Source organism: Cnephaeus nilssonii (assembly GCF_951640355.1).
Source record: "Cnephaeus nilssonii genome assembly, chromosome: 10".
Lineage (NCBI taxonomy): Eukaryota > Metazoa > Chordata > Mammalia > Chiroptera > Vespertilionidae > Cnephaeus > Cnephaeus nilssonii.
In genome coordinates, this window is record NC_137081.1 from 50,176,373 (window position 1) to 50,202,986 (window position 26,614).

Sequence of the window (26,614 nt, forward strand, 5' to 3'; positions counted from 1 at the left end):
TAAATGTAAAGATAATATTGATGTAGAAAACATATGAACTAAAAGTGTAATTTTTCAGATGTTGATAGATGATTAGATATTTTTCTTAGAAATCTCTAAAAATAGCTAAAACTTAAATAAGTGATATAGAACAAAAGGCAATTTTATTCTAGAATTTAAAGTTTAGGATTGAGCATTTTGAAGTTAATACAATTCTTTCAGATGTAAGGCAAAAATAACCTTTATTAAAGCATTACCAAATAGTCACTTGGTTTTGTGATGGCTGAAGGAGCTATAATTCTAGTTTCAGTGTAAAGTATATCTTGGGAATTGTCTGCTTCAAGCTTTTTATTTTACAGCACTGAACCAGAGGCCCAGTGCACGAAATTCGTGTATGGGGTTGGGCGGTCCCCTCAGCCCAGCCTGCACCCTCTCCAATCCGGGACCCCTTAGGGGATGATCCCTGGGATCAGGCCTAAACCAGCAGTCGGACATCCCTCTCACAATCCTGGGCCGCTGGCTCCTAATAGCTCACCTGCCTGTCTGCCTGGTTGCCCCTAACTGCCCCACCTGCCTGCCTGATCACCCCTAACTGTCCCCCCGCTGGCCTGATCGCCCTAACTGCCCGCCCCTGCTACCAGCCAGATCACCCCTAACTGCCCCCCCTGCTGGCTTGGTCATCCCTAATTGCCCCCCCTGCTGGCCTGGTCACCCTTACTGTCCCCCCTCCCGGCCTGGTCGCCCCAACTGCCCCCCACCCTGCTGGCCTAGTCGCCCCTCACTGCCCCCCCTGCCAGCCTAATTGCCCCCAACTGCACCCCCCGCCGGCCTGGTCTCCCCTAACTGCCCCCCCCCCTGCCAGCCTGGTCATCCCTCACCCCCCTGCCGGCCTGGTCGCCCCACGCAGCCTGCTTGTTCAGTCATTTGGTCATCCCTCACTAACCCCCCTACCAGCCTGGTCACCCCACGCAGCCTGCTTGTTCAGTCGTTTGGTCGTCCCTCACTAACCCCTCTGCCGTCCTGGTTACCCCACACAGCCTGCTTGTTCAATCGTTTGGTCATCCCTCACTCACCCCCCTGCCAGCCTGGTCGCAGGCAGCCATCTTATGAGGGCATGATGGTCAATTCTCATATTACCTCTTTATTATATAGGATGAGAAAACAGGTTCCGAGAGGTAAGAGAGACTTGGCCCCATCATGGAAAAGCTTGGACCAGAATCTAATTTCCCGATTTAAGCAAGTGTTCTTTACACATTTTGTGACTCTCTACTTTTCAAGTGGGTTACCACCGTTTTTCCTTTTTTTTCCTCAGTTATAAGAGAAAAGAAAGGTGAGTGTGCCTATAGTTTTCCTGTCTATCATGCTTGGCATTTTTATTCCGATAACTTTGATCAACTAAAGTTTAATGTGTATCCAGACAATTTCCTCAGTCACTGTTTATTCCAGTCTCTCACTAATCTTGCCCTGTTTGTCCATAGATAATGTTGGAGCTGGCACGATTATACCTGGCACACGATGACCCTGAGGCCTGCCTGCGGCATTGTGCTCTACTTCTCCAGAATGACCAGGACAATGAGGCTGCCACCATGGTTAGTCCTAGAGACTTCAGTGCTGTAAAGGCGGCTGTGTTTTAGGTTCCACACAAAACTAATGCTAGCTGAGAGGCCTGTCTCGTGTTGGCTTTTGGAAAAAGTGACATTTTTAACATTATTGGTACATTTTACCAAAGAAGACTAAGATTCTTTTTTTATTTTATAAAAACGGTAAACCTGTTTTTCTAAATAAGGCCTGATTTGCTGTCTTGGGCCTAGTTAAATTTTCTTTATGCGTAAGAGGATGCATGGTCAGTCATGTGGTAAGTCATAAAAATTTGCTAAAGACTGACTTTTAAGTACTTACTCAGACATGCCGGACTAATTTATAAGTTGCAGTGGGACTTTTGGAGTTACATAAAAAACTTCCTTTATTGTTTTAAGATGGTGAGTTTTAAACAGAAATTTTTTTTTCTTTTTCATTTTTACTGGGACTGAGGTATTTGTTAGTTTTTCAAACAGCTATATAGATGACAGTTTGTGAGGTTTATTCAAAGTTACTACAAATGTAACTAGAAATGTAAGAACTCTCCCTTTAAAACATATGATAAGAAAATCTCAGCCGAAACCGGTTTGGCTCAGTGGATAGAGCGTCGGTCTGCGGACTGGAAGGTCCCAGGTTCGATTCCGGTCAAGGGCATATACATTGGTTGCGGGCACGTCCCCCGGTGGGGGGGGTGCAGGAGGCAGCTGGTCGATGTCTCTCTCTCATCGATGTTTCTGGCTCTCTATCCCTCTCCCTTCCTCTCTGTGAAAAATCAATAAAATATATTAAAAAAAAAAAAAAAAGAAAATCTCAGTAAGTCTTGCTTATTTGAAATTCCTTTGAAATATTAAGAATTTAAGAGCGTTGTTATTTTTTTTAATCTTGTCATTTTAGCAAGCCCAATGAGGCATCTTTCTATAATGGCACACATAGAGTGTGCAGTTTCCTAAAATCTCTGCTTTTAAAATAACCTCTTGAAACATATTTTCTGCTAAAATACAGTTTGGGAACAGAGCATTCTGTTCACGTCCCGATAACCTTCTGTTACACTGATCTCAGGGCTAATATGTGTAAGGGGCTCCTTTCTGTAAAACTTCCCTCCTCTTCTTCAAATGTGTCTTCCTAGTGCTAAATCTTGATAGGAGGAATATGCTTTGTCAAATATATGGCAATATTTTTAGAACCAACTTTTATTTTTATAGATGATGGCAGATCTCATGTTCAGGAAGCAGGACTATGAACAAGCAGTGTTTCATTTACAACAGCTTTTAGAACGCAAGCCAGGTAAATATTCATTGATTGTATTGGCTAATGCACTCAACTCCTTTTCTCCTCTTGGCTGTTATGCCATTTCTGCCTTGGTTCTAGATTCTGTTTTGTCCCTTTCTTCTTTTCTGAAAGACCGTTTAAGGTAGTGTACATAATATTTTCATTTTATCTTAAGCTGTTCCCATATTGCAATATTTCTCTTCAAGCCAATAATCCAACCTGACTTGTCCCCTTGTGAGTACATATGTGTGTAAAAAGCAGACCTCTCCCCTCATGTGTGTATGTGTGTGATACGTTTTTATTGATTTTAAAGAGAGAGAGAAACATCAATGTGAAAAACATCAATCGGTTGCCTCCTGTACGCGCTAACTAGGGATTGAACCCACAACAATTTCAGTGTATGGGATGATGCTCCAACCAACTGATCCACCCGGCTTGGGCCCCTTGTTAATATTTTTAAGCCATTTTTAAGCCATTGATGACAATTTTGCCCTCATGTGAAAGATTTGAAGAAGTGCTCATTTGGAGATGAATTTTGTCTCACCCAGCATCTCTCCAAAATGGCAATAACATAATTGGCTTAGTAGACTGGCTACTTTGGACTGTTCATAAGCACATATAAAATGAATTATTTGTAAGTTCAGTATAACAACCTTGTACTGTAGAAGTACCAAGTGACACACAACCACACCTCCAAGCCTATGCATGGTTTTTTCCTTTTGCCCATAATGAATTTTGCCTTCCTCATTCTTCTGCTATGTCTTTCCCTACACGTAATCCAAAATATACACCCTTCACTAAATAAAAATCCCAACCCACTGCCACCACCTACATTATAAAATATCTCATGTGAAGCTGAGTAGGGTGACCACCTACCTTGATTTACCTAAGACTGAAGGGTCTCCGGGAAGACAGGGCTTTCAATGCAAAAACTAAAAAAGTCTCAGCAAATCAGGATGAGTTGGTCACACTAATAATAAATCACTTCACTCAGGCCTCTTTATCACAGAATTCTGTTATTTTGCTAAAAGTATTTATGCATATACTAGCCGCCCATTGCAGGAATACTCCTGCAAGAATAGGGCTTCCTGCAGCCTGAGCGAAGCTCCCACCCGTCTCCGCTGCCTCGCTCCCTCCCTTCTCTGCTGCCTCGCTCCCTCCCTTCTCCACTGCCTCGCTCCCACCCATCTCCTCTGCCTCGCTCCCTCCCTTCTCCGCTGCCTCGCTCCCTCCCTTCTCCGCTGCCTCGCTCCCACCCGTCTCCTCTGCCTCGCTCCCTCCCGTCTCCGCTGCCTCGCTCACTCTCTTCTCCCCCACCCTGCCTGCTTCCCTCTTTTCTCCACCGCCCCGCTTGCTTCTCTGCAGCTTTGCTCCCTTCTGCAGTGCTTGGCTTCCTTCTCCACTGTCTTCAGTCTTCGTTCTGCGCCTGGATATGCAAGTTAACTGCCATCTTGGCTGGGTTAATTTGCATATCACTCTTGATTGGCTGGTGGGCGTGGCTGGTGGGCATGGCTGGTGGGTATAGCGGAGTGATGGTTAATTTGCATATTACTGCTTTATTAGATAGGATTTGTCATCTCCATTAAACTGCAAACTCCAAGTTTGCAGGGATCATCTCACATCCATCTGATATCCCCACCATCCACACATTGTGGTGTAAGGCACACAGATGGTACAAAGTAAACGTTTATTGGTTGAATGGATTGGTGAATGGCTGTGCAGTACCAAGTCATTTAAAAATGCAAAATAAGTAAGTTTTTACTGCCTATGTGATATTTTATGTTTTGAATCTTGTGTTCTATTTGATTTCTAATAGGACTTTACAAACTCATCCACTGATCTGCTTTGTAAGAATTATTCTAAAACCTATGATCTACTTATTTTATGTGTGCATTATTGCTCACCCTCAGCACATTTAATACTTTAAAGTAAGGCTGCGTTTTAGCTTACTTGAGAAATGTACTGTCCAATTTGACTTAACCTAGCTGGTTAAAAATTCTCCTTATAGATCTAATTATTGCTCTCTTGACAGATTACACCTTTTCACTCTTAAAATCTCTGAATCTTCCCGAGTTCTCCCCTGTCCTCACAGCAATTGATTAAGAAGTCCCATCAGTTGTGTCTGTTTAATAGCTAAGTGTCACATCCAGTCTATCTTCTCCTAGCCCATGGCTCTAATTAAGGCCTGTGTCACTTCTCACCCACATTAGTGCAATTTCCCTACTGATCTTCCAGCCTCTAGGTTCTTGTAGCTCTATGTTATGGTAGGACTGCTATGTTAATTCTAAAAATCAAAAACCATCCCTCTGCTTAAAAGTAAGGATGGCTGTCTAGGGTAAAGTCTAATATAGCATTATTTTGATAATGTGGCCCAGATGATCCTTCCATTCATATTTCTTATCCTTCCTCCAATGTATGGCTAGTAACATCAAACTTAGCAGCACTCATGGTCTCTGCTCTGTCTTTGCACATGCTGTCTACCTCTCGGAATGCCTTTGTCTAGCAAAATCCTCCTCTCCTTCAGGTTGCTCAAACGTCCAGTCCTAGATGAAATGTCTCCAGCTTCCCCAAAGCAAAGTTAGGAATTCTGTACATTGTAATTCCATAACACTTCATTCATGCCTTGTCACATCACAGATATCGCCTCACTATCCAGCAATAAATATGGACTATGTTTTGTCAGAGTGCAACACATTTCAGTTTTCAGTAGGTTCCTTAAAGTGCAGAAATTTGCCTTCTGTCAAATTTCATGTTTAACTAAAAAAAAACAAGTTAATGCAATTTAATCTATCACTGGTAATTATAACTTGAACTAATAATGAATACCTTTTAGTAGTATTGTCTGCAGACTGACTCTCTATCCACTGAGTCAAACCAGCCAGTGCAAGGAATTTTTACAAATCCCCTACTATGAGTCCTGTGCTAACTGAAACTTGAGAGTCCAAACACCTAAAAACACAACTACAGAGAAATAAAATGTGAGCCATCAATAATTATGCATCCATATTAAAATTATGTTTTGGAAGAACATTTAATGACAATTGAGAAATGTTCACTGTATAATGTTGAATCAAAACCCCAAGTGTGGCCTGGCTGGGGTGGCTCAGTGGTTGAGTGTTGACATATAAACCAGAAGATCATGGTTCAATTTCTGGTCAGGGCATATGCTCAGTTGCAGGTTTGATCCCTAGTAGGAGGTGTGCAGGAGACAGCCAATCAATGATTCTCTCATCATTGATGTTTCTATCTCTCTCTCCCTCTTCCTTCCTCTCTGAAATCAATAACAATACATATATTTTTTAAAAACCCAAGTGTGACTTCAATTTTGTATATATGTAAGCAAAAAAAATATTCATTTGCTTATGTTTAAGTATTTATAGATTGTTTTTCACTCATCTTACCTTATAATAGAGAAACATGCAAATTGACCGCACCTCCGCTATGCCCCCGATTGGGCCAGCGGAGGCTGAGGGCGGGACTCCGGATGGCCTGTCAACCGTTGATAAAATTAAGATGGCGGTGCCCAGTGGCCGCGCCCATGCCGCTGCTCCCCGGGGTGCCTGGGGCGATCGGCACCCCGGGGGGGCGTGGCCGGGCCCATGGCGCCGCTCCCCGGGGTGCCTGGGGCGATCGGCACCCCGGGGGGGCGTGGCCGGGCCCATGGCGCCGCTCCCCGGGGTGCCTGGGGCGATCGGCACCCCGGGGGGGGCGTGGCCGGGCCCATGCCGCCGCTCCCCGGGGTGCCTGGGGCGATCGGCACCCCGGGGGGGCGTGGCCGGGCCCATGGCGCCGCTCCCCGGGGTGCCTGGGGCGATCGGCACCCCGGGGGGCGTGGCCGGGCCCATGGCGCCACTCCCCGGGGTGCCTGGGGCGATCGGCACCCCGGGGGGCGTGGCCGGGCCCATTCCGCCACTCCCCGGGGTGCCTGGGGCGATCATGCCGCCACTCCCCGGGGTGCCTGGGGCGATCGGCACCCCGGGGGGGGCGTGGCCGGGCCCATGGCGCCGCTCCCCGGGGTGCCTGGGGCGATCGCCACCCCGGGGGGCGTGGCCGGGCCCATGGCGCCGCTCCCCGGGGTGCCTGGGGCGATCGCCACCCCGGGGGGCGTGGCCGGGCCCATGGCGCCGCTCCCCGGGGTGCCTGGGGCGATCGGCACCCCGGGGGGCGTGGCCGGGCCCATGGCGCCGCTCCCCGGGGTGCCTGGGGCGATCGGCACCCCGGGGGGCGTGGCCGGGCCCATGCCGCCGCTCCCCGGGGTGCCTGGGGCGATCGGCACCCCGGGGGGGGCGTGGCCGGGCCCATGCCGCAGCTCCCCGGGGTGCCTGGGGCGATCGGCACGGGGGGGGGGGGGGGGCGTGACCGGGCTGGGAGGTGCTGGGGACCCCATGCTACCATCCCCTCCCAGAAGCAGCCCCCGGTGTCAGGCTGGGAGGTGTCTGTCCCCCACACCGCCATCCCCTCCCAGAGGCAGCCCGGGGTGTCCAGCTGGGAGGCGCCCGTGAACCCACACCGCCATCCTCTCCCAGAGGCAGCCCGGGGTGTCTGGCTGGGAGGCCCCCGTGACCCCACGCCGCCAACCCCTCCCAGAGGCAGCCCGGGGTGTCTGGATGGGAGGCATCCGCGCCCCCACGCCGCCATCCCCTCCCAGAGGCAGCCCGGGGTGTCTGGATAGGAGGCGCCCGAGACCCCACGCCGCCAACCCCTCCCAGAGGCAGCCCTAGGTGTCTGGCTGGGAGGCGCCCAGGACCCCACACTGCCATCCCCTCCCAGAGGCAGCCCGGGGTGTCTGGCTGGGAGGCCCCCGTGACCCCACGCCGCCAACCCCTCCCAGAGGCAGCCCGGGGTGTCCAGCTGGGAGGCGCCCGTGAACCCACACCGCCAACCCCTCCCAGAGGCAGCCCGGGGTGTCCGGCTGGGAGGCATCCGCGACCCCACACTGCCAACCGCTCCCAGAGGCAGCCCGGGGTGTCTGGATAGGAGGCGCCCAGGACCCCACACTGCCATCCCCTCCCAGAGGCAGCCCGGGGTGTCTGGACAGGAGGCGCACAGGACCCCACGCCGCCATCCCCTCCCAGAGGCAGCCCGGGGTGTCTGGATAGGAGGCGCCCAGGACCCCAAGCCGCCATCCCCTCCCAGAGGCAGCCCGGGGTGTCTGGATAGGAGGCGCCCAGGACCCCACGCCGCCAACCCCTCCCAGAGGCAGCCCGGGGTGTCTGGATAGGAGGCGCCCAGGACCCCACACTGCCATCCCCTCCCAGAGGCAGCCCGGGGTGTCCGGCTGGGAGGCCCCCGTGACCCCATGCCGCCAACCCCCAGAGGCAGCCTGGGGTGTCTGGATGGGAGGCGCCCTCAACCCCACGCTGCCATCCCCTCCCAGAGGCAGCCTGGGGTGTCTGGATGGGAGGCACCCTCAACCCCACGCTGCCATCCCCTCCGAGAGGCGGCCGGGGGTGTCTGGATGGGAGGCGCCTGAGACCCCATGCCGCCAACCCCTCCCAGAGGCAGCCCTAGGTGTCTGGCTGGGAGGCACCCGCGCCCCCAGGGAGCGAGTCAAGTACTGATGATTCTACCAAAGGTAAAGTTTAGAGAAAGAGACGATAGAAAAGGAATAGAAGGAGAAAAGTAAGAAAGGACAAAAGATGAAACATCAAGAAAAAGAAAGAGAAGAAAAAAAGGAAGAAACAACCACAGGATATCACCTTTCCAAGTCTCATGAAATTCCTGTTTAAGGAGTTTATTTTATGACTCTTTTAGTTTGGGTTTACATTTTTACTGTTTTGTCAAGACCACAGCAGGTACACTGTCCAATATGTTTTTTTTAAATAAATTTTATTGATTTTTTTACAGAGAGGAAGGGAAAAGGATAGAGGCTAGAAACATCTATGAGAGAGAAACATCGATCAGCTGCCTCCTGCAGTATGTGCCCCCAACCAAGGTACATGCCCTTGACTGGAATCGAACCCGGGACCCTGAGTCTGCAGGCCAACACTCCATCCACTGAGCCAAACCAGTTAGAGCTGTCCAATATGTTAAAGAAAAAACCCTATCTAATAAAGAGAGAATATGCAGGGGAGGGCATTTGGGGGTGACCGGGCTGTCAGGGGAGACCAGTTGGAGATGATCTGGCTGGCAGGGGAGCAGTTAGGCGTCGATCAGGCTGGCAGGGGAGTGGTTAGGGCAGTGATGGCGAACCTATGACACGCGTGTCAGCACTGACACGCGTAGCCATTTCTGATGACACGCGGCAGCATGCCGAGGATGAAACATTTGCTGCTCCTGAGGATGAAACATTTGCGACTAGAGTCTTGGAGTTAGTTTTTTCCTCAAAGTGACACACTACCCGAGTTATGCTCAGCTTTTTGGCGAAGTTTGACACACCAAGCTCAAAAGGTTGCCCATCACTGGGTTAGGGGGTGATCAGGCTGGCAGGCAGAAGTGGTTAAGGGCAATCAGGCAGGCAGGCGAGCAGTTGGGAGCCAGCAGTCCCAGATTGTGAAAGGGATGTCTGACTGCCTCTTTAGGCCCGATCCCTGTCGGGCCTAAAGAGGCAGTCAGACATCCCCCGAGGGGTCCCAGATTGGAGACTGTGCAGGTTGGGCTGAGGGACACCCTCCCCCAGTGCACGAATTTCGTGCACCGGGCCTCTAGTAAATATATAAAAGGAAACCAAAATGTGGTCATCTCTAGCTTGTGGGAATATGAATGTTTTTTCTTCTTTATATTTTTTGTATTTTTCCAAATTTTCTAAAGTTTCCATACATTATTTTTAAAATCTTATAAAATATTTATTAAATTAGTCTCAAAACTGGATAGAATTGAGAGAAGAAGGCTTTCTAGGAGTGTGCCAGAAAATTATACCTGAGACCAAATAACTAAATTAATTATTTTTCCTTAGAAGAAGGTAAAATAGGATTAAAACACTGGGACTGATATCCTAAAGTTATAGTATGGTGAGCTAGTGTCTAATATGCATGAACATACACATATGAAGGAAAGGCTGGAGTAAATTTCTAATTGCTCACCCCAAACATTGTCATCAGAATGTACTGTTCTTACTCCCTTGCGTGCTGCAGTAAGTGGAAAAGGTTGTCTCATAGACAGACTTGCCCTGCGCAATCACATCAATCCTCCTAAATTTTACAGTGGGAGTTTAGGTTATCTGCACAGAGACTGTTTCTAGAATATTTTGGTCCTAGGAATGATTGAAAAGTAAGTTACAGCAAATGTGCATTTTTGTCTATTTGCCTATGTATTTAGAACCTCTCTCACTGTGATCAGACCAACCCACCCTTTATCATTTGATTGATCATCAAGTTATCCACACAGTCTCTTTAGGGATTATAACCCCAAAGGCATTCCTTTGTTTAAATTGTATTTCATTTAAAGTAAATTATACTTTAATAAAGTAGGATTATAACCATTAAAACAAAAGATATAAAATGTGTATATATCTGAAATATTCTTTGTTTGTAGATAATTACATGACATTATCTCGTTTAATTGATTTCCTAAGAAGATGTGGAAAACTTGAGGATGTTCCAAGATTTTTCTTAATGGCTGAGAAACGTAACTCCAGAGCAAAATTGGAGCCAGGATATCAGTACTGTAAAGGACTGTATCTTTGGTAAATCTATTGGCAAATAAATCCAACATAATAATTTTTTTCCTCATTGTGAATAAAGTAGAATATGCATTTCTTTGTTTTGAAAAATATCTACATTTTAGAATATGTTTATTTACCAAACAAACTATAAATGACTTAAAGTTTGTAGTCAGTGATTGAAATAAGTTTTTGTTTTTTTTTAATATTTAACCAGGTATACTGGAGAACCAAACGATGCCCTTCGACATTTTAATAAAGCTCGGAAAGATAGTGAATGGGGCCAAAATGCCCTTTATAATATGATAGAGATCTGTTTGAATCCAGATAATGAAACTGTTGGAGGTGAAGTGTTTGAAAATCTAGATAGAGACCTGGGGTGAGTAGTGTTTGACAAATTACTCTTTTTTAAGAAACACATTGAGGATAATAAACAAGGATACCTTACAAAAGAGAACTAAATTCTAGGATAGCACTAATGAAGGGTTAGATTAAAAAAAAAAAAATCATAGCTAGAATAACTGTTCTCTGTAGCAAGCATGTATTACTTTTAGTAGGTTTCCTAAATCAGAAGGAACTTACAAAGACACTCCCCTACTCTATAAAAAACAGGTACATTATAGAATTTGATTACTTTCACAAAATTTTTCACCCAATAATAGTAACTCTTTAAGAGATGGTGGTTATATGCCATACCCTTGTTGCTGTATATTGCATTGTCTTATTTATTCCCTACAGCAGTATTGTGAAATTAGCTCAGAGTTAACTTGTCTAATGTGATAGATTAGTAAGTGGTGGAGGCAAGATTTGGGCTGAGTTCTACCTGACTTCAAAGCCACTGTGTGCACTGCTGATAAGTGGTTATATTTCTATGAACCTGTATTTATTGCTTGTCCTCTCCTCAAATTGAGCAAGGTATGGTGGGGGATGCATAAGTATGTAAATATATACTAAGGTATAGGGGTAGTTTCTGCCTTCAGAAACATGTAATTTACCTAGGAGACAGGAATGTATCTGAAAGCATTCAATCTCCGACGAAACAGATCTGAAGTGTTGCAGGAATTCATAGAACTCATAGCAGTGCAAAGCAATCAAGGGGAGATGCATAAGGCAACGGGAGTAAATTAGAACCAGACTGCTGAGACATTTCAATGACAGATTTGAAGGCTTGGATTCTAGAGACCATGGCAAGTTTTAGAGTAGGGAGAGACATGCTTGTCTTATGTTTGTTTTGAAAAGGCTAAGGTAAACTACTGTTAGGTGTCTGTAGGCTATTCTTCAGCAAGTAGTTGAAAATATAAAACTAGAACTCAGAAAGGAGGCCATAGCTAGAGATACAGATTTGGAGGACATGTGTACAGAGTGGATGGTTGGAACCCCATGAATGGCCTCTTTGCAAATAGAATGTAGTAAGAGAAGTCTGAGAACTAAATTTGGGGCATGCTAACATTTAAGGGGACTGGATGAGAAAGGGAAGTCAGAAAAGGCCAATCAGTGTGGTAGAAAGAGAACCAAAAAACATGTGATGTTACAGAGCGAAGGGAGGGGAACTTTGAAGAAGGTAGCCAACAGTGTGACATGTTTTAGAGAAGATAAAACGTAAGCCCTGAGAAAATGACCAATGACTTTTTTTTGAATGGGCTTTGAGAATTTAATTTTCTTTTATTAATTTATATATATATATATATATATATATATATATATAGATATAGATATAGATATAGATATAGATATAGATAGATAGATGTATATGTGTGTGTGTGTGTATATATATATATATACACACACAGAGAGAGAGAGAGAGAGAGAGAGAGAGAGAGAGAGAGAGAGAGAGAGAGATAGCTGGGTGTGGATGTGTGTTTAAAAAATAAGAAAAATGCTAGTACATATTTAAACTGTATTGCACTTACAATTTACAACCTTTTGACAGATATATAGTTTCTGAGCATCTGATAAGCAACTGAGTGAGGAAAGTAAAATAGACTTTTTATATGTCTGACAAACTTTGATTCAAATCCCAGGTTTACCATTTATTAGCTGTGTGACCTTTGACAAATTATTTCACCTGTTTGGGCCTTAGTTTTCTAACATATAAAATGGATTCAACGTAGATTGAATGACATAATCCAGTGCTTAGCACATAGTAGGTGCTTCAGTGATGTTAGTTACTTTTTGCTGCCTCTTTACTTTTTTTCTGAATAGGTATACCACTGATGATAGGATGATTCTACTTATTCTTAATTCTAGTTTTATATTAGCTGAAATGAAAACACCACATGTAGATATTGTCCAAATTTTGTCTTCACATTAGAGTGAATACATGTTTAATGCTATTTTATTGAAGCTATATTAATTTTGTTTAAAAAATACATTATAACTGCGCTTTGTGCTAGAAGAGAATGAGTGACATTCTTCAAAAGGATTACTTTTAAATTGGTGACAAAAAAGAAACCATGTGTACCATAGATCTCATTCCATTCTCAATGACTTTGACTTCATGTGTAGCAGATATAAGAGATTTATTTTTCATTGAATACAGTAATTCAACTGAGAAGCAAGAGTCTATGCAATTAGCAGTGAGAACAGCAGAAAAACTCCTTAAAGAACTGAAACCTCAGACTGCTGAGGGTCATGTACAGCTTCGAGTACTGGAGAACTATTGCCTGATGGCTACCAAGCAGAAATCTAATGTTGAGCAAGCATTGAGTACGTTCACCGAAATAGCAACATCTGAGGTTCGTAGATCTTCTTTTTCAACTTCATATGTTATGTTTCTACTAGAGGCCTGGTGCACAAATTCGTGCACAGGTGGGGTCTGGCCCGCCCAGAAGGAGGTGGGGGGGACCATGGGAGGTCGGCCAGCCCCACCCCCAGTTGGGGTGGGGGGGCAATCAGGGGTCCAGGCCAGCCGGGAGGAGGGGCCACGGGAGGTTGGCTGGTCTCCCGGTCCTTCTGGTCATTCTGGTCGTTCCAGTCACCTGGCTTTTATATATATAGATGATGGTATAGAAATATGTGTTTTGATTAGTTTGTTTTCTGAAAATTGAATTAATTACTTACTAGTATTAAAAATTAGGCATATAGCCCTGGCCCACCGGTTTGGTTAATTGGGCATCATCCAATGCACTGAGGGGTCATGGTTTGATTCCCAGTCAGGTCATATACCCGAGTTGCATGCTCAATCCCTGGAAAGGGGCATTCAGGGAGACAGCTGATCAATGTTCCGCTCACATCAATGTTTCTCTCCCTCTCCCTTCCTTTCTCTTTATAAAATTCAATAAAAAATATTTTTTTTAAAAATTAGGTATATATCGCCCTAGCTGGCTTGGCTCAGTGGATGGAGCGTCGGCCTGCGGACTGAGGGGTCCCAGGTTTGATTCCAGCCAAGGGCACATGCCTGTATTGAGGCCTGATCCCCAGTAGGAGGTGTGCAGGAGGCATCCGATCAATGATTCTCTCTCATCATTGACGTTTCTATCTCTCTCTCTTCCCTTACTCTCTGAAATCAATAAAGAAATATATATTTTTTTAAAAATTACGTATATAGTTTGGCATAATTTTACACAGTGTACCTTTGTCTCCAGAGAGACACTTCACTGGTTTTATGTGTGGTTGATGTATTTATCACTGTTAGGATGGTGAATTCTGGAGAAAGGAAATTCTTCAAAAGGGCATAAAGTAATTCTCAAGGGAACAGCTTTATCCCTGGAGAAGTCCTGCGTTATAGATGTAGCCTAGGATAACTTACTAAGGGAAAATAAACACCTGGCTGCCTGCATTGCTCACCTTTTCACTTACGTGAATTTGAAAATTTTCCAACTCTAACGCTAAGTGAGATCAATACTGACAACCTATATCATGCAAATAATGACATTGATCTCTAGCAACACTGAAATAATCCTATCATTATTATTATTATTATTATTATTATTATTATTATTATTATATTAAAGGCTTCCTCTTTTCACCCATTAGACCCACCTTCCTTCTCATTCTCTGGTGTTCTTTTTTCCTTTCCTCAAATGGTACTGTATTTCTTCAATTACTTGATATTAAGGAAGGAACTCTAGGCACCCACCCCATTAGCAGTTGGTAATAACTAGTTCTAAGCATACTCATTAGGTTTCATGTTTTTTCACTCAACAATGTTGTAGGCCACTGGAAACTCATAAGTTTGTGTCTGTCATAAGATTTACAGAGTTTTGCTTTTTTTCTTGTGGTTCAGAAGTCACAGTGGTAACAATAAACCACCAAGGACTCCTACTGTGACCCTTCCCCCCTGCCTTCCAGACTCTGAAGGGATTTGGGGAAACCCACAGCCCCATTTGCTGTTTGGTTCCAAGTGTCCTAGATGGCACTGTATTACCATCTAAGCCACCCTTAGAACAGACATCAAGATAGCATCAGCAGCAGCCCTATCTGGAGCAGAGCCTTCTGCTGACATTGAAATAATGTTCCCTGGGGTTGTGCTCATTGGAATTGGCTGTGAAGCAGCAGGTGATGACAGTGGCTGACTGAACGAGACCAGAAATAGGACTGTCATGTCAGACCAAGAAAATGTGTAAGAACACAATGAAGCACCATTTCAAGTAAGGTATCACAGCCACCAAATGTGAAGGAGCATCCTAGCATGTAATGCAAGGGTGGGGAATGTCTGGCCCACGGGCCATATAAGGCCCACAAAATCATTTGGTCTGGCCCTACCAAGGCATTAGGGGTGAGTTAATTAAATGTTTGACCAAATATAGTAGGCTAATTTTTAAGCTGATAATTTTGTATGGTCTGTGAATGATGTTATAAATATCCAAATGGGCCTTGGCAAAAAAAATGGTTCCCCACCCCTGAATGTAATGAGAGTTTAAACTGTAGGATCTGAGAGAGAACACAAAAGCATCTAGTGACATCACAGCTATTTCGTAGAAAGACGGTCAGTTTTTGTGTTGGTGACACTACATTATTTTTTTTTATTCTTACATATGTGATTAGTAATATACTCTCCTCAAATCTGTTTATTGACTGAACTGTCCAAAGACTGTTGTGTGATCTGAAGTTTCATAAGCAACAAATTTTATCTTGCACTTTTTTCTTTTAACTCATAGGCTGCGTATCCTATATAATAAAAGGGTAATATGCAAATTGACCGGACAGCGGAATGACCAGCTGCTATGATGCACATTGACGACCAGGGGGCAGACGCTCGACTCAGGAACTGCCCCCTGGTGGTCATTGTGCTCCCACAGGGGGAGCACCACTCAGCCATAAGCCGGGCTGACAGCTGGCAAACGCAGCAGCCTGCCTCCGCTGTAGCGCTAAGGATGTCCGACTGCAGCTTAGGCCCGCTCCCCTTGGGAAGCGGGCCTAAGCCGTCAGTTAGGCATCCCCCAAGGGCTCCTAGACTGTGAGAGGGTGCAGGCCGGGCTGAGGTACCCCCCTCCAACCCTGAGTGCATGAATGCCGTGCACTGGGCCTCTAGTATCCTACCTAATAAAATAGTAATACGCAAATTGACCGCACATTCGCCACGCCCACCAGCCAAAGCCATGCCCACCAGCCAATCAGGGTGAGTATGCAAATTACCCAACAAAGATGGTTAATTTGCATACGCTGAGGGAGGGAGGAGTGAAAACTGAAGACAACTTAGAAGGAAGAGGGAGGAAAAGCGGAAAGCAAGGTGGCTGCCAGAGGGAAAGCCCGGGCGGGGCGGAGCAGAGCAGAGCAGGGCGGGCGGCAGCGGCAGCGCACTCGGCCGCAGTGGCAGCTTGCAGGATTCTTCCTGCAAATGGGCTACTAGTCCTATATAATAAAAGCCTAATATGCTAAGTGTCTGGTCGGCCATTCAACCAATTAAAGAGTAATATGTTAATGATATGCTAAGGCCACTCAACCGTTTGCTATGATGTGCACTGACCACCAGGGGGCAGCTCATGAGTTGAATGTCTGCCTATACTCTGACCAGTAGGTTAGCTTGCTGCTGTGGTCCAGCCAATTGGGACTGAGTGAGACGCGCCGGACATGCCCTGAAGCCCTCCCACAGTCCCTCCCTGGCTGGCCAACCTCTGGCATCCCTCTCCAGCCCGGATCGTGCACCCTTGGGGTCCCTCGGCCTGCTCTGCACCCTCTCACAATCGGGACCCCTCGGAGGATGTTGGAGAGCCAGTTTTGGCCCAATCCCACAGGCCAGGCCAAGGGACGCACCAGGCCTCTAGTTAACTATAATAAATATTGATTAAGCAGCCAGTGAGGACAGTACTAAGCACAATGGGAGTCACAAAGTTAAACAAAGTATAGCTCCTTTTCTTCAAGTTTCTTATAATCTAGGAGCCATGAGGTAAGCATACTGACTGTGGTACAACACAAAATTTATGATATTCTATCCTAGAGATGCAAATAAAAGTGCTGTAGGAAACAATATAAGGAGAGTTGGGAGGCCCTTTTGTGGAGAAGGTATGATTTAAGAAGAACCAGCATAACTTGCATTTTTACAGGCAGAGACGGAGAAAGTGCATTGCAGGGTAAGGGGAAGTAGGAACAAAGACAGGGGGGCAGGGAAATGGCATGTTCACAGCACTATGCGACATTCAGATTGATTGAAAAAGAGGTATGCGACAGGAATCCTGGGAGGAAATAGTGGAAAATACATTAAGCACAGCAGTGCTTCCACTGGCTTTCATTCCATCACCTTGAACCATAAAAGCATGTTGTTTATAACATAGCTGTATTGTCCTTTGTGATCCAAAGTGTTGCAGCTGAGCATGGACTGAGCATGAGAGAGGGAAGCTGGCCGAATGCCTTAGGATGTCTGCACCAGAGAGACATCTTGGGTCTGAGGCCGGGGTGAGAATTCCGATTTGCAGTTTTATTTTTGTTAATCTTCACCTGAAGATATTTTTTCCATTGCTTTTCAGAGAGAGTGGAAGGGAGGGAGAGAGAAGGAGAGAGAGACAGAGAAACAACAGTGTGAGAGAGACACATTGCCTGGTCGCCCCAACCGGGGGTGGGGAGTGAACCCGCAACCCAGGAACATGCCCTTGACCGGGAATCAAACCTGGGACCCTTTGGTGCAAGGGCCGATGCTCTAACCATTAGCAACACCGGCCAGGGCAGATTTGCAGTTTTAGAAACTATTCTTGGGTTCACTCAGCCATGATCAAGCTGTGGGGAATTGATTCATTCTAATCAAACTTGAGGTGTGTGATTTTAAAATCAGAGGGTTTATTTTTAAATGTGTAGTGTGGGATATTTTTAGTATGTGAAAAGATCTGGACATTCTTACAGGGTCCTTCTCTTTGTGGGCTGTCCTGGGATCTGACTGACAAATTCATAGCAGACCTCCATTTTCTTTCCCCTCTAGCCCACATAGGGTGAGGGTGAGGATGAGGCTCAGTAACTGATAACATCCACACACAGCTTCAGAATTTACTGCCAGTTGGGTGGATTTGACACTCAAATAAAACCTTTTGCCACTCTTTAATGAGAACAAATTACATATTGGAAGTTTATTGAAAGATATAAAATTAGAGCCAGGAATATTTTATGTTCTTAAAAAGCTGTGTTCATCAAGCTCTGATGAGTCACCTCTAATCCAGGTTATTTCCAACTTCCAACCATTGTGGTGTTGGGCATTGAACGTTTTACTATTCTGCTACCCTGTTTCTTATGGCTTACCTAAACCTGATGTCTTTCAGTGCATCTGTATTTTATCATCTACTATACTAGTACACTAACACCTCACTATAATAGCAATCATGTAGAATTTTACCACACAAAACAGAAGAAATTTCTAAATTCTGCAAATTCTATTACAAGGAATGGGAGGCCAGATTAACTACATTGTTTTTCCTTTTGAACCCATGCAAAATATCAAAACTCTATAAAAGAATGTTTTAAACCGAGTTTATTTTCTATAATTTCCACATGACTAACTAATTGCATGCCTTATTTATAACATTTCATTGATCTTTATTGGGAGAAGAGGCTGTTGAATAAAGTGAAAATGAGAAGGGGAAGAAAAGGAGTAATAGGGTAAGTCAATATAGATAAGGACTATCATTGTGGGTAAATCATTGTTATTCCTTTTTACAGATGAAAGAATGAAGGAGTCAAAATGCAAATGTTCAGTCAGGATTCCACTGAAATAGAATTTTGTTTATTTTTTTTTATCTGTGCAAAACCAAAACAGCCAGTCAATTCCATTAAAGACTGAGTCACCTGAATTGTCTGAGATTGTGAGGTTGTGGTATCTGCAAATTTATTGAATTATCTTAACCACGCAGCGCCTCACCCAACTTCTACATGGTAGGGTGAGCTTACTTGATGTGTTAATTAATGACCCTATCACAGTTAGCTGTGTGGAGCCTGAAATAGAATCCATATTATGTGGCACTTGCTACTTTCCATGTGTTTTCCTTTTAAACATAGGACACTTACTTATGTTTGTGTGTCTGAGGGTCTAAAGTTTGGTTTTCTTACAGAAGGATCATATTCCAGCACTTTTGGGAATGGCAACAGCTTATATGATCCTGAAACAGACTCCACGAGCCAGAAACCAGCTGAAGCGGATTGCGAAAATGAACTGGAATCCTGTTGATGCTGAGGACTTCGAGAGGAGCTGGCTGCTACTTGCTGATATTTATATTCAGTCGGCCAAATACGACATGGCAGAAGAACTGTTAAAGCGATGTCTGCATCATAATAAGGTAATCGATTGAGGGGTAAAACAATGATTGTTAACCTTTATTGTACAAGCCTTCTATAATAGGCTATTACAGAGTGTTGGTCCATTTCTAAGGATTCCTGTGTGTGTGTTTTGAAAATTCAATGTTTATTCTTACCATAATCAGGAAACCAGCATCTATAATAATAAAAACATAATATGCTAATTAGACCAGATGTCCTTCCGGATGAAGCCCGGGCTGCGAGGGAAGCCCGGGTTCTGGGTACCAGAGGGAAGCTGGTGCCGGCAGCTGGGGGAAGGAAGGCCTACTCTTGCACGAATTGTGTGCATTGGGCCTCTAGTTAATAATAAGAAAGAATCCATTTGCCCTTGAAAATAAATATAAAAAACACAGATTTATACAGTTTTAACTTTCAGCTGTGGTATGCCCTTCTTATAGAAAGTGTTTTGGAATGTCAAGTATTTGCCTGTGATTACCCATGCCATCTCAGAACTAATGAAAATTGCAGAAGAGCATTAATTGCGGGCATCCATCCTTCCTGTTAAGAAATACTCGATGACTTTGCTGCAGCTGCATGACTTTCCACAGTATCATAATCCACTGTGTATAACATACTTTGTGGAGAAAAGTCTTTTCAGCATTTAATACAATTTGTTTAATAACTCTTTATCTTTAGGTATGAAATTGAAAATCTTAAAATCCTTAGAATTTAAGGCTCTTTACTTAACAGTGCATTTTGGTGTTTAATCACACATACACAAAAAGAATGTCTTATTCAGTAAAACATTTTTTAACTATTTGTTAAGACATACTTGTATTCATCTTAGAAACCTGAAGATATTTATCTTTATACGTTCATATCAGTTATTTCAAATCTTTAATCACATAAAATCAATGTTTTATTCTCTTCAAGCAAATTAGATTACAAAATGGATCATTTGTTTTTTAAAGAGATCATCTGATACTATTCAGTTATTTTCTTAGGAACTTTAAAAACCTAAAATATCAAGCCATTTATCAACTTATAGTTTATACATCTAATTCAAGTTATATTGCCTTGAAAAACAACAGAGTGTTCATTAAGAGGCTTTGAAAAAGTAAAACTATCAAATGGCTGATTTCATGCCAAGAGTTTCAGTTTGCCAGAACACTGACAGCAATACATTGCATGTTTGTACGTGTTGGCTGCTGTAGAGGCTCAGCCCTGCTGGTTAGGCTTGTCAGTATTGGAAACTTAAGATTCAGGAGATAGAGCTTAGAAATCTTGAATTATGTAATTTAAAAATGGAGATCATCCAAATCTAGGACAGGAAATGTACAAAATGACACTAGGCCATCCTGTCATGTCAGATGGCAATGAGTGAACCTTATTTTGATTCTCATCCTAACAAACAAACAAACAAAAATAAAATTATATTGAGGCCATTGATATTTCAATAGTGACTGGATACTTGGTGATGTCAAGTTGTTACATTTAGGTGTGACAAGTTGTGGTTCGTGGTTTTGTTTAAAGAAAGTTCTTATTTTTAAAGAAGCGTAATAAAATATTTATGGATGAAATGACAATATCTGAGTTTTTATCTGATAATACAGAAGGACAAGTGTGGGGGATAGAGGTGAAACAGTATTAGCTATGAGTTCATTGTTGAAAGATGTGGATTCATTACACTGTCATTTCTATATTTGTGTGTTGAAATTATTCACAATAAATTATATTCATGTATATGAATAAAATACAAATTTCCTTCTCACCCAAAAATTCTGATTCCAGGTTTGAGGTGGAGGCTTGGCTTCAGAATCTTTTATTAAATCCTTTAGATCATTTGCTTGTGTAGCCGAGGTTGAAAACCATTGTTTTATGTGCCATATAAATTAGTTAATATGGGTGACCTCTGTGGTCATAAGCACCTCAAAATCTTAGTGGTATGGAGCTTAGTTTATTGATACAACTTTCATTTTTCTTTAGTCTTGCTGCAAAGCTTATGAATATATGGGCTACATTATGGAAAAAGAGCAAACGTATACAGATGCTGCCTTAAACTATGAGATGGCATGGAAACACGGCAATCAGACAAATCCAGCAATAGGTGAGTTTAACAAATTAGACACTAGGTTTTTACAGGAAACCTGGGTTTTATTTGTAAACTAGTGGCCCGGTGCACGAAATTCGTGCATTGGGGGGGGTGTCCCTCAGCCCGGCCTGCATCCTCTCCAATCTGGGACCCCTCAGGGGATAACTGGCAGTCAGACATCCCTCTCACAATCCAGAACTGTTGGCTCCTAACCGCTCGCCTGCCTGCCTGATTGCCCCTAACTTCTTCTGCCTGCCAGCCTGATTGTCCCTAACTGCTCTCCTGCTGGCTTGATTGCCCCTAATCACCTCTGCCTCAGCCCCACATCCGGGACCCAGGATTCCCTCCTCCAGCCGACCACAGGCACCTGGATTCCGGGCTTCCCTCCCTCTAGTCAGCCATAGGTGCCCAGGCCGGCTGCAGCCACAAGTGTGGGACCGTGGGGTGGGCGGCTTCTCCGTCTCCTGGGCCACAGCCAGCCGCAGGTACTGGTGCCCTCGACTGCGGGGTGGGCGGCTTCTCCGTCTACCAGGCTGTAGCCAGCTGCAGGTGCTGGCGCCTAGACCGCAGGCGGGCAGCTTCTCCGTCTTCCCTGGGATGCAGTGTGGGCGACTTCTCCGGCTGTCTGTGACCTGGGATCATGGGGCAGGTGGCTTCTTCATCTCTGGGCAGCACCCAGCCTCAGGCACTAGGGCTCGGTTTCTCCGTCTCCCCCAGGACGTGGGGCAGGCGGACGTGAGGCTTCTGCTGCTGTCTGCGGCCTGGGATCACAGGACAGGCGGCTTCTTCGTCTCTCGGGCTGCAGCCAGCCTCAGGCGCTGGTGCCCGACTTCTCCGACCCCCACAGGCCCGGAGCGACAGGGGGTGGGGCTGCCATGGTTTCAGGTTAATTTGCATATTCACTCTGATTGGCTGGTAAGGTAGTGGAGTGATGATAATTTCATGTTTCTCTTTTATTAGTGTAGATTAGATGCCTGGTGCATAAATTAGTGCACGGGTGGGATCCCTCAGCCTGGCCAGTGATCAGGGCCGATCGGAGCCGGCCAGCTGGGGGAAGGGACCGTGGGAGGTTGGCTGGCCACAGGAGGTTGGCTGTGGGAGCACACTGACCACCGGGAGAAGCTCCTGCATTGAGCATCTGCCCCTTGGTGGTCAGTGTGTGTCATAGCAACCAGTTGACCAGTTATTCGGTCATGTGGTCGCTTAGGCTTTTATATATATATATATATATATATATATATATATATATATATATATATATATATTCATTTAAATGCATTAGACTTTCTTTTTAAGAACAAAATGCACATTAAGAGCTCACTTCTTTTGCCAGTCCTTCTGAAGAATAAGTTTTATATTCACAATAAATTATTAGCTACTAATAGTTATTAAGTATCATTTCCTAATATTCAAACTTGTCGTTAGTCACCTTAAGAACATCTAGTGTAATTCTGCCCTTTCTCTCCCTTCTCCCTCTGTTATTTCCAAAATGGAAATCCTGTGGGGAGAAGAAGTGTTCCATTGTCAAGAACATTAGAAAAACATTGCATTAAATCACGTTCTGCAGATATCTTGACTGTAGAACTTCTCAAAGCCTTTCAACCCTACTGTGTATTGTGACAGCTATCATGGAAGGGACATGCTTCCTGCAATAATTTGACCATGAAACATATTTTTTCTCCCTGAGCATCTAGAAACATCATCTTATTCCAATAGTAGGCTGTTAGTTTGAGGACTGCTAGTCTCCAGCCACCCTGACAGATGAGTGGCATCTGAAGTACACTTAGTGGCTCTGTCTCCCCACACTGTGAGGTAGCTCTTCCCCAGGATCTGCTCCATATTTACACAGAGCTGACACCTGCCTCATTGAACCTGCCCAGCCTGTGTTCTGGAGTAGTCCAGAGCCCTTTTCCCCTACACACAATGGCCCTCTGGTAATGCCAGACGTTGGGCGTCATTTAATACCGGTGGTCTTGATCCGGCATCTAGAAGGGTTCTGGAATCTGGAGAATAGATTAAATAAGAGTCCAGAGACTTAACATAATTTTGAAAGGCATATTGGGGGAGGCAGAGGAGCCTGGCTGAAGAAACCAAGTTCTCCTAGTTTCAGGACCCCTTATTTTTTATTAGCACAATTTGTCCTAAGGCAAGGTGGAGATATACACTTCAAAGGGTAGGGTTTTGTACAGAAGCATTGTCAGATTGGGGAATAGCCTATGGCTGTCCAGGTGTTTGGCCAGTCGGAGGCAATAACATGTAGATTGAGATGTCCTGAGCTGTCTGGCAGCAAACAATCAATTTAATGCATCCTTTTCAGGTTTGGGGAAATGCCTTCAGCCATTCCCAACAGGTGATAACATATGTGACTCAGCCCTTGTTGAGTCCCCAAGTTCCATCAACCTTTCGATGAAACCCTTGCAATTATGACATGCTGGAACTGGCTTCCGGCACTCTGGTTCCAGATTTCTGCCACGTCTCCCCTAAGGTTTCTCTTCAAGCCATCCTCACCTATTGGTCCATTCCTCCTGAAACTTGTGTCCAAGTCTTTCACCCTTCTTGTTGCTGAACCCTGGAAACTCCATATTAGTGTTTTCCCAGCTGTGCTTTGGAATACTTGGTGAGATAATTATTAAAAGAAAGAGAGCCCAGCCGATGTGGCTTAGTAGATGAGCATTAACCTATGAATCAGGAGGTCAAGATTCGATTCCCAGTCAGGGCACATGCCCCAGTGTGGGGTGTGCAGGAGGCAACCTATCAGTGATTCTCTCATTGATGTTTCTCTCTCTCTCTCCTTTCCTTAAGGAAATCATTAAAAATATATTTAAAAAATTTTTTTTAAATAAAAGAGAGAGATGAGTATGAAGAGATTAGATTCCATGGCAAATAAAGTTTGGGAAAGGGTGTTTTATTTGCCACATCCCTCCTGACCTGTTGTACCAGAAATGAACCAGTTCTTAAGTATGATTTAAGATCGAATTGTATTTATAATGAAGCTGTTTTATAAATTAGGCATTTAGCAGTTGTTAATTCAGCCTTAGATGACATCTGTCTTTTTAGCAGCCATATCACAGTATGGATTCATTGCATTTGCAGTCAGGTCATCTTTATTTTTTTTATTTTTTTATTTTTTAAATCAATGGCTGACATTTATTGAAATTTCTAGATTCCAAGCACTGTTCTAAGCCTGCCTGCCTTTTGTTGTCCTTTATAGTTATCTCTCTCTCTCTCTCTCTCTCTCTCTCTCTCTCTCCTCTTTCTTTTTTTTTTAATTACTTTATTGATTAAGGTATCACATATTTGTCATCAAACCCCCCCATTCCCATCCCAAACCCCCCCACACTCATGCCCCCATCCCCCTGTTGTCTGTGATCACTGGTTAGGCTCATATGCAAGCACACAAGTCCTTTGGTTGATCTATCTCCCTTGTCCCCACCCTCCCCTACCTTCCCTCTGAGGTCTGACAGTCTGATCAATGCTGTTCTTGTTCTTCAGTCTATGTTGTTCATCATTTCCCCTAGATGAGTGAGCTCATGTGATACTAGGAATACACTTATAGGAACCAAAAATGAGACAAGCAATAATGGTTATGCTGAGAGGCAAATGAATCAGTCTATAGTGAGTTTCTTTCTGGGCCAACAGTTCTTTTGAGTCCCGATTTCTATGTCCAGCAGTTGTTTATGTGTACATAACAGCAATGATATTTCAGTTCTGGATGGTGGACAAATGGTGGTAATGCAGGTCCGACCCTCTCTGGTTCGGTCCTGGGCAATCTGCAGTGACGCACATCTGCTGACTGCTAGTATGGCAAGGCATGGTCAGCGTCTTCCATCTCTGGACTGTTTCTCTTCTGTAGTCAGGTCATCTTTAACACTAAAGGCTATCCGTTCAGGACACCCACCTGATATCTTTCTGGGGTCTGTTATGTTACTAGACTCATATAGAGCACAGGAACTAACATTTGCCAGTGGTATTTTTCCTTTTTAGGTATTCTACATCTTACAGAATAAAATCAACTAGCAAAATGAAAATTCCATAAAATCCTTAAAATATATGAAATTTTGATACTTTATTCCACAAAAGGAGTGCATTTAGAAGCTAAATTATGTAAATACACTCTTCCTTGGAAGACTTCAGCAACTATAGATATTTCAACTCCCTAGTTCTTTCATTGTGCCATCTTTGTATTTTTTAGACTTCTTGAATAAACATTCATCAGAGGCTCTCAATTAATTCTTCAGTTTCTTCCTTAGCATTGTCACTGCATCCAACTCCCCCAACCTGCCTGCCATCTTAATAATGCATGCCACCTTTCCATTTGTCAGGATATCCTTAATGTGGTCGTATTCTTTCCATGGGATTCACGCTTCATTGTTGTCACCAGGAAGGGCACCCGGAACAGAGATCCTACAAGAGAAGAACACATTGATGTTTTTCTCAGGTTATCTGACAGTCACTAGGCTGTTCATGTCATTCGTGTTACCCTCCCTCCCTTCTTTTCTTCCCCTTTCTCTCTCTCCCTCTCCCGTTTTCCCCCTAATTACAGAAGGTTGAATTCTTATAAGCTTAGCAGGTATAATGCAGCTTCCATTTTTTTGTGTGTGTGTGTGTACCATTTTTAGTCCTTTGTTGTTTTTCTAAAAATTTTTAAAAATTTAGCTGTTACCATTTACTGCCCTAGGATGAGTTTTTATTGTAGTCTGTAAGTTACAGAGTCACACTGGTGGGATGGCAGTCTCCTATCAAGTTTCTTTCAACATTAAAACTTTGTACTTCTAATTTAGTGTTTTCAAAGAAAAAATGATTTTTGCAAGTATTTCTGTGGTGCTTTAAAAATTTTTTAAGCTTTTCACAAGTATATTGTCTTTAAAATTATCCTAAGAGTGAAAAATTATTATCCTATTTTTTAGATAAGGAAGCTTGAAATTGACAGCTCAGGTGACTTGGCTAAGGTTTCAATCCTAGTCAGGAAGTCAAAAGTTAAATCTAGGTGTTTTTGGCTCTAGTTTCCATGTAAAGTGTGTTTGGCATGGCATCTTAAATTGTTTTTCATTTTAAGTGTCACAAACTCTCTTTATTAGTCCATTTTAGAATTTCTTTATAAGGATACCAAGTTTACCTCTTGAAGCTTACTGTTTGCATCTAGGACAGTAATGTGTGTGCCTGCATGTGTGCGTGTGCGCACTTTTATATGGCTGCATTAGCCAGTTATTTTTTTCAAACATATTTTGAAATTCTAAAAATGTGTTTTGGTACTTTGACTAGAGCCCAAGAGCAGACTGATAAATCTCTGAGGAAAGGCTTGGGTGGGTGTGGAGAGATTAACCAAAGAACTTATAACGCTTAGACACAGAGAGTAGTGTAGTATGGTTTAGGCCTGGGGGTGGGGCGGGTGGAGGGGGTCAATAGGAAAAAGGGGGGGGGGGATATTTGTAATACTTTCA

General features: G+C 44.1%; 1 protein-coding gene across 1 annotated transcript in view; it reads left to right on the plus strand.

Annotated features, from left to right (window-relative positions):
* Positions 1-26,614, plus strand: part of TTC21B (tetratricopeptide repeat domain 21B) — a 74,252-nt gene that overhangs the window by 42,466 nt on the left and 5,172 nt on the right. Inside the window, exons 21-27 of the mRNA XM_079782443.1 lie at positions 1,458-1,568; positions 2,760-2,841; positions 10,300-10,450; positions 10,644-10,805; positions 12,966-13,161; positions 18,898-19,122; positions 21,068-21,188. Coding sequence (XP_079638569.1) covers positions 1,458-1,568; positions 2,760-2,841; positions 10,300-10,450; positions 10,644-10,805; positions 12,966-13,161; positions 18,898-19,122; positions 21,068-21,188 — 1,048 coding nt within the window. The remainder of the gene's footprint in view (positions 1-1,457; positions 1,569-2,759; positions 2,842-10,299; positions 10,451-10,643; positions 10,806-12,965; positions 13,162-18,897; positions 19,123-21,067; positions 21,189-26,614) is intronic.